General features: G+C 40.5%; 1 protein-coding gene across 1 annotated transcript in view; it reads right to left on the reverse strand.

Moving 5' to 3' along the window:
* The window catches only part of METTL25 (methyltransferase like 25), a 116,050-nt gene that overhangs the window by 80,056 nt on the left and 24,493 nt on the right, over positions 1-11,501 (reverse strand). The window contains exons 2-3 of the mRNA XM_019543137.1: positions 9,397-9,561; positions 647-747 (exon numbers count right to left, since the gene is read on the reverse strand). Of these exons, the coding sequence (XP_019398682.1) occupies positions 647-747; positions 9,397-9,561 (266 nt within the window). The remainder of the gene's footprint in view (positions 1-646; positions 748-9,396; positions 9,562-11,501) is intronic.

An 11,501-nucleotide genomic window follows, 5' to 3' on the forward strand; every position in this document is an offset into this window, starting at 1 on the left:
AGCCATGGGGGAGGGGCTGGGAGAGCAGGTGGGGGGTGGGGGCTCATGGAAGAGCTCCCCATGCAGCACAGGGCAGTGCGGGGCAGCAGGGATTGCCTCCCCACCTGGCAGCAGCTGATGAATGAGGGATCCAGCCAGTGAGTGCAGGTTTCAGCTCCCTGTGGCAGCAAGTGAGGACTGTGCAAGCCTCCAAAGCTCTACAAATCTTTTCTGAATTGATTCGGAGAGCTTCAAATCAATTCAGACCTTTTTATTGGTCTCCTGATTTGATTCAGATTCTGCCGGCGAAACTGGCCAAATCTCATCTGAATCGAATCGGCACCCGAAGCTTCACACAACCCTAATAGCAAAACACAGTTCAGCTTTTTAACTGATCTGCAAATAAGAGATTTCTCTATTTTTTTAAAATCTTTTGAAGATGAATAATTGTCATAATGAGTTGAGAGAAAGACAGTACTTCCCCGAACTTGAAGACCTGGTAGGTAAACAGTCATTCAGCTTTGCTCTAAGAGCTGGTCCTTATTATTAAAATGAAATCATTAATGCCAATTTTGGTTATGTCAAAATATGGACTTTAAATAAGATGGTAAAAAGGAGAAGAATAACTATAAAATATTTATTGAATTACTATAAAGAAAACACTTACCTGCTTGATGCCATAAAAATCTGCAATACTGTCTACTAACTGTGACATCACCTGAACTTCATGAGATTTCTTATCATTCATAAACTCATCTGTTTTCATCTCTGTGTCAGATTAAAAAAAGAAAAAACAAATGTTAATACAATTAAGGATGTTTGAACTTTTTGGCACTAGGGTTTCTTATTACTAAGAAATGAAAAGATATAAAATACTACTTTAATCCAAGTAGTAGTATTTTGCTAAGTCTTATAAAAATTACCATTAGCATTAGTTAGCAATTACAGTATAACCTCATGAATCTGGCATGCTTGGGACTGAGTACCTGCCAAATATCTGAAAAAGCCAGATTTTTAAAATCTGAGCAGTGGTCGATCATGGAGTGGAAGGCAGGGAGGGGAGGAGAAGGGGTAGCGGCAGGTGGTTCTGGAGCAGCCGTGTGCAGCGCAAGGTGGTTAATGGCAGTGGCAGCCACCACATGAAAGCTTTCCCCTCGGCATTCAGGGGATGTGGGGGGAGCAGCAGCCAGTCCCAGAGCAACCACTCCAGGGCCAGATTTCTGAGAGTGCTAGATTTCTGAGACGCAGATTCACGAGGTTTTACTGTGTAACACAATACCTAGCATGATTAAGAACTGAAAATATAAAGTTTTCTTTTTCTGTATCCCTTAGGAAAAAACATACTTTTCCATGTCATTTTCTAGAACTATATTCTAGAAATGCATACTTATGTGAATTATTAAGGCAGGCCACAGCACAGATTGCTAATTTTGTTTTAGAGGGAAGATTACATTGCTGATTCTGCATCTTTGCTTGTGTTCTCAAATGGATACGCTTCAAGCAATCATTATCAGTGACTCTGGGGAAATTTAGGCAGAGAAGCACAATTCTTTCCATGCTTCTCTTCTGTTCCAGGGTCTAAAAATTCTCTACTAGCTGAAAATTACTACCCTCAACTATGCTGTTCATGTATTGACAGGAGACAGTCAAGGCTCTGTTACTGCTTGCTTGAGTGGGCTAGAGAGAACAGCATGCTTACAGCACATCTTCATATCTTAGTTCCCCAGACTCAAAAACTAAATGGTCTTTGCAGGAGATAGACATCATGGGGAAAGGGAAAACTCATACTCCCTTCTATGGGAAAGGAGAACATCCCTGTGAGTAGAAAGTGAACATGACATTGAAATCAATGGGACAACTTCTGTATGCTGACTATAAGTCACAGAGCTGGGCCCTTACTAATGAGCATGCTTACAGAAAACAGAACACTTAAGGCACTTTTCTGCATAACTAAGCAGATTAATACATTTTCCTCTTTCCTGCATTTCTACGTTCATCTGTCCAGAAACTGATCATTAAACAGTAACTATGTTCATTGCTTAATCAGATCACACTAGGAATAATGCCAAAAGTGTTACTTATTTAAAGAGAGTGGCCAATTTAACCGAGCTCATGAGAATTTAGTCTTCCCTATTTCTCTCCAAATACACAGAATCCCTGTACTTTTTAAACATCTGGTTCTTTATCATAAATTGTGATGACAATACTTAGAATCAAATATAGATTCTATCAACTGAACAAAATAATACACTTTATTAGTAATAAAAGAAAGTATATAGGAGAAACAAGTGTTTGTCATTTCACTGCTAGTGCATTGAGATAACTTTTAAAGGTTTTCATTAAAAGTAAAAATACTTAAGGTCGCCAGATTTTCCTAAAAATAAATAACATTCTAAATTGCAACCTTGCAGTGTAAAATTGAAGGGTTTCTCCACCCCCATGATTTTTTAGTTTTTCCCCTCTCAAAGTATGGTGCTGGTTTCACCTCACACTTCATGATGAGACCTCACAACTTTCCTCTATCTTCAGTCAAAATAGGGTCTGAATAGACAGATAGGGGAAAAAAAATTACAGAATCTAAATATTTTGGTCTTTGTTTATCAGATTTTTTATCTTTTTTGTTCCATCTGAAAAACAATTTTGCTCAGATATTTTCTATTGTCCTGTTCAGATAAAATGTGCATCTGCTACAAGGTATGTTTTCCTAAGGGCAAATATGGTCTCAAAAGCTGCACTATCATTATAAACTATGCACCAAATGCCAGGCCAAGCACTTAAACATAGTGAACTTCAAAGCCTGGTCATGTCAGATGTCAAGTAAGAGCAGCCTGAGGCACTAATACTTAAGCTGGATTAAAGTACTTCCAAATTTTAGAATCTACAAGCTAAGGGACAGATCTAGGAGCAAAGTCAACTGACAAAAGTCAAGTTTCTCGTGCAAAGATTGCAGTCTCTTTGTAGCTACATATATAAAGTGGTTATCACCATAGCTACTAATGTTTTATATTTGTCTTTATATTCACCTTTCCACTTTTCTCCAGAACAACCTCTTTGCTTGTTTGTCAGCATGTATCCCAGAACAAGAAACAAAAACAGGGAAAAATGAGAAAAATATAAGGATAATTTATCTTTTTAATATTCCTGGAATTTTTCTTAGGATTTCATGTGACAAAGGGATTTTTTTCACTTTGCATGCATACTGTGATAACCACCTGATATACTGAAATGTAATGAAAGAAAATATACCTACAGCCAGAGGAAACTGCAAAGTTTGAGGGAACCTGTACAGAACTTTTTAATTCCTCAACAAGGACTTTAGTAATTCTATTTTTAAATAATTATTGCATTCCAAAGTGCTAGTTTCCTCATTTTTAATTACTCTGTTAAATTAAGTCACTGTACTTTTAAAATATTAGACAATAAAAATATTAATTTAAACTACTTCAAGAAATCAAGAGAGGCAATCTCCATTCCTTAAGACATTTTAAGACTGATTTATGCTGAAAAGCATTCTACTTAGAATATACTAACATGCGACTGGATGCTATTTTTTTCAGTGTGCACTGGAATGACTGCTATACCACAGGACCAGAGATTTTCAACCAGGGTGCTGCAGCAGTGCAGCCCGGGCAGAAGGGCTATAGAAAGGTGTCTGGGGTCTCTCCGCAGTCACCAGCTGGGGGTACAGGGTGGGGCTGAGAGGGGCCACTCAGAAAGCCTCCTGGGAAGCATGTGGGAGTGCCTTCAATGGCCAGTGAGGACAGGCTATAAGCCCTTCCCCTTTCCCCCACTGAACAGTGAATGTCTGTTCAATTTGCTCACGCTTTAATTTGTAGCACTTAATTAAGTGTGATAGAGCACTTCTGCCAGGGGCTTTTTGAACATCTGTACTTAGCCTCTATGTTTATTTAGCTACTCCTGCATCTGGTTGGCACAGCTTCTGTAGTAACAATGCTGCAAGGACCCCCTGTTGGCTGATAACTACCTGCTAAAGAACTGGGGGAAGATTTTGAAGCAAGTCAGGTAAAAATAGCTAATATTGACTAAATCAGCTCCAATTTATCCTTAAAAGACTTGCAAGATTGGGAGTCTGTTACCTCTAGCTCTGTTTCTCCACCATACCTCCCTTTTTTCTTTTATAGATGCTTAAACCTCTAACAGGAGTTTCCCTATTTGACATTAACTGTCATCCTCTCTTCATGTCCAGCCCAATGAATCTGCTGATACATTATGGTCCACATTAAGCAAAGTAGGGAAGCAATGGAAAACCATATAGATCTTAATTCAAGCTTCCTCTGTATAGCTCCACACATAGCTGCATTAAAAAAAGAAACACAGGGCCAGATTTTCAAGTGTTTATATGACTTCATTTGCTCCTTTACAAATAAGCCACCATAAGAGCAGCTACTGTTAGGTGCATCCTCATTATAGAATTTTTAAATTATTTCAATGCTAAGACAGAGAACTCTGCAAGTATTTGTGAGTGTAGTAAAGCAAGCATGTTTTACTTATGACAAGGAAAATTATGGAGAGTATCCAAAAAGGAAATGGAATTATGCCATTTGAAAACATTGCTCTATCAATGGTTTTCCTGTATCTATAAGGCCTAAATGAATGTGCATCTTTTTTGGAAATAGAGGAATGAGTCCAGAAAGCCTAAAATCAGTTTACAATTTAAAGAAAGTTCCATTTTACAAATTGTGAGTATAACACAGTGAAAAGTTCCATATTTCAAATAGGAAATGTGGTACTTTGCCTTAGCTTGATAGCTTTCAGGCAATTCATTCAGGTTAAAGACCTTTACTATATATAGTCTTGTATACAGTCTTTATACCAAATATCTTTACTACATACTAGTCTTGTACACAGTCTTTATACCAAATATATAGTCCATGGCATGGATCCAACAAACAGAGTCCCATCATCTGGGCTGCTGTGCTGCCTATGGGTCCCATTATTTTTTCATTATATGAATTCTAAACCTGTATTTTTTGGTAGCACTGAAGTAGCCATGATGGTCCAAGAAGTAAATAAGAGGCTAGGACTTTTGTGGGTGATGTCTTTTATTGGACTAAGTGCATGGTTGGGAAAGACTTAGAGAACTTTCAAATGCAATGCATTCTTCTTTAGGTCATCAGGCGAATGCATTCAAAAGCTTATCTAAGTCTTTCCCACTTGTGCACTACTTGGTCAAATAAAAGGTATCACCCACAAAAATTCTTGTTTCTCTTCTAAATCTGCACTTTATTACAATCAAGGAGCTCATTTACAGTACACGGAAACCAGTTATTTGGTCACATTCCCTGTATTGTAGGTATTAGTACAGACCAAAGGAAGGAAGGAAGAAGTTTAATACACAGCAGAAAATAATAGCTATTTGAAATCACAAAAAAGCGGCTAAAGTCAAGAATGGGAGAAGTAGACAATAGAAGCACTAATTTAGAAGCTAAGACAGGTCAGAGAGAGAGAAAGAAAGAAGAACAGACAAGATGCAAGCAAACGAAATGCTTGTATTCATAAAATAGCAACAAAGTGCTTCAATTGCATAGGCGAAGACAGAGAAGCTAGAAATGGCATTTAAGGAGAACTGATATTTTTGTTGCATCAGAAGAATAAGAACATAAGAATTGCCATTTGCTTGGTCAGACCATCTTGCCCAGTATCCTGTGTCACACTGTGACAGACAGCAGATGCTGAAAGGGAAGATAAACCGGGTGTGACTGGGGTTTTCCACTGTTCCTCTCTCACTTTCAGCACCCAGCTGCAAAGGTCCAGGAAGCTCTGATTCGGAGGCTGTATACCTAACTCTCATTCCCAGTAGTCACTGATGCCCTTTTCCTCCAAGAATCTGTCCAATCACTTTTTGAATCTGGCTAAACTTTCAGCTTCCACAACATTGGGTGGCAGAGAGTTTCACACCTTAATTACATGCTGTGTGAAATCAAACTTCCTTTTCTGAGCTTTAAACTTATTACCTACTAGTTTCATGTTATGACTCCCTAGTTCTTGTATTGTAAGACAGAATAAATAATAAATCCCTATTTACTTTCTCCCGCCATTTAGTATTTTGTAAATCCTTTCATGTTCCCCCTCAGCATCTCTTTCCTAAACTGAATAAGCCTAGCCTCTTTAGTCTCTCCTCATACAGAAGACCCTCTGTATTGCCAGTTATCCTTGTTGCCCTTCTCTGTATCTTCTCTAGTTCTTCTCTCTCCTTTTTGGAGGTTTGGGCACAGGAACTGGACACAGTATTCAAGGTGTGGACACATCATGGATTTATAAAGGGGCATAATAATATTGTAAATTTTGTTTTAAATTCCCTTCTTAATAATTCCTAACATTTTGTTTGCCCTTTTGATGGCCGCTGAGCACTGAACTGTTTTTAGTGAACTGCCCACAATGACTCCAAGATCCCTTTCCTATGTGGTAGAGCTACGGTAGACCCCATCATAGTGTAAGTATAATTTCGGTTATTTTTGCCCATGTGCATCACTTTACACTTATCTACATTGAATTTCATCTGACATTTAGTTGCTCATTCACTCAATAGTGCCAGATCTTTCTGTAGCTCTTCACAATATCCCATTGTTTATAACACTTTGAATAATTTTGTTTCTTCTGCAAATTTAGCCACTTCACTACTCACCCCATTTTCTAGATCATTTATATATTAAATAGCATTGGTCCCAACACAGATCCCACCCTGGGCAACTCCACTATTTACATCTTTATATCCTGAAAACTGACTATTTATACTCATTCTTTGCCTTCTAGCTTTAAACTAATTTTTAATTCATAAGTGGATGTTCCCTGTAATCCTGTGACTACCTTTGTTAAGAATAAGAAAATTGTGTGAGAATTGGTGAGAATAAGATGTTGTTTAATAAATGTAGCATTTTAGCTACCCTGGAGAGGTGAAGAATGATGAGATCAGAGGGAAATGACACAAGCAGTAAATGGAAAGGACGTGGCCAACATATATCACAGTGCTATCAATTAGGACAGAGAAGAGAAAGCAGAATTTAGACATGCTATAGATGACAAAGCAGATCAGAAATCAAAAGCAAAGACCTCAAATGTTAGGTGTTTATGAAGGTGTCAAAAGTGATAGATTCCAAGATCCTGAGTCTCAAAGATGGAGTGGATAGAGCAATTGAAAGTGAGAACAGCCAAAAATAAGTAAAGAAAAAAGGCATGCTTATGTCATGTTACAACAAAAGTAATTCCATTAGAGAAAAGTCACCTTTGAGACTGCTTTCATTCAATATAGATAAGTGCAGTAAATGTAACTACTCCAGATTTTTACCAACACTCTTCAACTCAGACTCTAGTCAAGAATCAAAAATGAGGCAAAAATATCCTCTCCTTTTCTGATATCAGGCATAGGGCAGGGTGGCACCTTGGAGACTTGTTCAGAAAGGTTTAAGCTTTTGTAGTAACTGTTCTCTTTAAGGCCTGGACCCAGCTGAGCAAATGTGCTTAATTTGAAACACAAGAATAGTAGCATTGGTTTCAAGTTACTTTTAGCCCTGCTACAAAGCACAGAATTTAAGCACATGCCTAATCTCAAGCATGGGAATACTCCCAAGAAAATGAATCAGAAGACTCATTTTAAGTTAAGACTTTATTTTGCATTTAGCTACAGCAGTAGATTTTCCCTATATAGATGGCATTTTGAGGTCACTTCAAGGTCGTCAACCAGAATGTCTCAGAACACAAATGTTCAAACACAATTTTAAAATACAAACTCCTCCACATTTAGAAGTAAGGCAGGATCCCTGTTAATCAAAGGAACAGGCAAAAAGCATTTGCATTTTTCCTCAAGGGCCGTGTCCAGACAACCATGGCTGTGTGGTATGTGGTGTTGCAGACACATCTGCGGCACCATATACTGCATGTTCAGCTGTTCTCTGCACTTCAAGGGAGCAACGCAGTGGTGGGTTTTTTTGACCCCTTGATATCATAGATTCATAGATTCTATGGTTGGAAGAGACCTCAGTGGGCCATCTAGTCCGACCCCCTGCCCCTGGCAGGCAAGAAAAGGGTCACCAAACCTGGGATCATGCCCAGGGCTCAAAAAAACCAGTGGGAAAAAAAAGGCGGGGGTAGTGTGCACTGCTCAAAACCAGAGCCTGGCCAGCCAGAGCCACACTCCAGCTACCAGCCATGCTCCAAGCAGCAGGATCACTGCTGCTCCAGCCCCAGAAGGCCCCAGGATCCCAGATAAGGTTGCTGGGGCCACCCCAGGGCTGGTCCCAGCCTCCTCTACCCTACCCAGGGTAACCTGCCACACGCCAGAGCACGTGTGGCACAGGTGTTTCCCAGGGACAACTAGCAGCTGCACGAGGTGTGCCACTGCTAGTTGTCCTGGGGGAACCAAATATCTACCCTCCTATGGATGCAGCCCAAAGTATTAGAATGACCCTGTGCCTGTAGGGGAAGTCAAAGAAAATGTGTACTTCCAAAATGAGCAAGACGACATTAAAATGTGTAAGCAGATGCAACTATTCATGCTGAAAAGTAATCTTAAAATTGATTGAAATTCCTGCTTTTAGTCCAAGATGACTCCACTGTGGTGAGTACTGAATGAGTTGACAGAGTTCTGGTCCAAAACAGCCTAGTTCCGTATTTACTCCAAGAGAAGAAAACTCTTTAAACCACCTATGCTATTTTCTGTTCCATCCGGATTTTCATCTGAATACATATCTAGGCCCATCAGGATCAGCTAAAGTAGATCCTTGAATAAATTCAGCATCTTATCCACTTCATGAAAATCAGGACCCTTGTCTGATGCTGTTCATCTGCAGCAGCAAAACAAGGTAACAGTGTGAAGCAGTCACCTTGTGAAGTGGCTTTCTGAGTGGAATCATTAACAAGAGCATGAAAACAAGCACAACTCTGCTCTATAAACAAAAGAGAGAACTGGAACTAAGTAGTGGCCAAGTACTGAATCATACCAGATCACTCTCTGATTGCCTTCTCCTCTAGTTCCTTCGAAGCTTGAATCTTATGATCCTGTCTAAGGCATAAGCTGACTGTTCTTGACAGTGGCACCCTCAAACGTGTCATACTGTTTTATGCATGCTAGCTCCTTCAACCAGAAGCAGCTGGAGGAGGTAGTCACATCTTTGTGGTGTCCAGGCTGAACTAACTGATTCTACTGAATGACAATGTCAATTGTTACCACTGCCGTACCTAGTCAGTTAGTGGTCTAGACATGGTGTCAGATGTTCAGAATGCAGCGATGCCTTTCCTCAAATTTCAGTAAGAAAAATTATCTTAGAAATCTGAAGTGACGTAAGCAACTAATAACAGAAGAAAATTAGAAATTAGGAGGAAAAAGCATGACAGACTCAGCAATTCTTAGCCACCATAGCATTTGAGACTTTTTAAAATGTAAAATAAATTCTAATATACCAGATCTTCCTTCTTGCTTTCCATTTAGTGCTTCAAGCATCTGTTCTAATGGGGTACACACTTCAAGGTCTGGCACAGAATGGTATTTAGCAGCCAAGACAAAGGCCTGCATGTTGACAAGCTTTTGAGTCTTTTCACAGAATACAGTGGAAAATTCGCAGTCATCTGTATATAAAATAGAAGAAAAAAATGACATATTAATAATTACGGCTGTCAATTGCAGTTAATGCATACAATTAATGTGTTCCTTGGTTCTTGTCTTAATTTTTTTGACACATTAATTGTACACATTTCTTTGGAGCCCATGTTTGGGATGTTATCCACAATCATCACCACCACCTCCAGGCCATCTAGTGGGGCAGTGGTGGCAGCGCACGAGCCACAGAGCAACCTGGGAGTGGGCTCCGGGTCCTGCAGCACAGGGAGGGTGGGAAGAGGGGGGCACGCACACAGACACAAACACAGACAGACACAAGCAGCCACAGCCTTCCTGTGGCCAGGAACGCAGCTGGTGTCATGTAGAGCAGTACTCTGCAGGTAAGTCTGTAGAGGAGAAGGAGGGAAGGGAGTGAGGTGTGGGGCAAGGGGTGGGGCAGATCAAGAGCCCCCAGCCCCTGCCACTTCCTTCCTCACTGTGGGATCCTGATCTGCTCCCCTGCCCCGTCCCCATGGACTTACCTGCTGGGTGCTGGGTGGTGTGTGTGTATGGGTGTGTCCGTACCTCACTCCCAAGCCATAGCCTCCCCAGCCCTGCTGCTGCCCCTCACTCCTGACCCACAGTACCCTGCATCCTGCCAGGGCATGTGGGGACCTCCCTCCCTGGACTCCAAACCCCTCTTACACACTCACAGCTCCACACATTCACAAATTCCCCTCTCCTACACACACCCCAACGATGTAAAGTACCTGCATAATTTTGCATAATTTTGAGTGTTTCTGCACATAATTTTGAGTTTTCAGCTGTGTGATTAAAATCACAATTAATTGCAACTAATTTTTTTAATCATGCACCTAACCGAGATCAATTTTTTAAATCATTTGACAGCCCTATTAGTAATCAACGACTTTGAAAAGTCTCTCCTGTGCTAGACTGGCAAATTTTGCATTTACTCAAATGTAAGATGAACCTGATTGTAAGACAACCCTCCCCCCGCAAATAATTAGATTCTATATATAGAAAATTTATAAATTTGTTATAATTTTCCAGGTATAGAATCTAATTATTGGAGGTTTGCCTTGAATTTGTCCCCCTCCTACTGCTTCAGCAGGGAAGATAAATCAGGGGGGGTTAAAAATAGCTCCTTTGCCCTCTGCCCTCCCCCCGACAACTTCTTTCCCCTGCAGCTCCCTCCTTACTATCAAACCCTGTTCTCCCCAAGGACATGGAAGTGAGAAGCAAATTTGAAAACACTGACCTAGAAATAAATATACCTGCAGTAACTTGCACACAGGACAATTTCTATAGATTCCCACAGACTTAGATCATCAAAAATGTATGCAGTTTACTTCTTTTGAAATTGCTGCAAGTTTTAGCTCAGGTACTCCATAAACACACTAAAGTCACACCTCTTTACTTACTTGCACATGTTACCTTTTAAAAAAAATCTTGTTCAAGGCCAAATCAGTTCCAAATTCAGTTGGACAAAGCCCAGTATTCAAGTTCCAAACTTTGACTGAGCAGATCTCAATTGGGAAAAGCATCCACACCAGAAGACAGGTGGATGATCCAGGCTGACTCGGACAGGCTCAGCAAATGGGCGGACGAGAACCTGATGGTGTTTAACACTGAAAAATGCAAGGTTCTCCACCGTGGGAAGAAAAACCTGCAGCATGCTTATAGGCTCGGCAGTGCTACACTGGCTAGCGCTACAAAGAAAGAGACGTGGGGGTCATCACTGACCACAAGATGAACATGAGCCTGCAATGCGATGCTGCGGCTAGTAAAGTGACCAAAATGCTGGCTTGCATCCATAGGTGCTTCTCAAGCAAATCCTGGGATGTCACTCTCCCCTTGTATGTGGCCTTGGTGAGGCCGCAGCTGGAGTACTGCGTCCAGTTTTGGGCTCCACAATTCAAAAAGGATGTGGAGAAGCTTGAGAGAGTCC

Source organism: Crocodylus porosus, unplaced genomic scaffold, assembly GCF_001723895.1.
Source record: "Crocodylus porosus isolate Cpor-Errol unplaced genomic scaffold, CroPor_comp1, whole genome shotgun sequence".
In the NCBI taxonomy this organism is placed as follows: Eukaryota; Metazoa; Chordata; order Crocodylia; family Crocodylidae; genus Crocodylus; species Crocodylus porosus.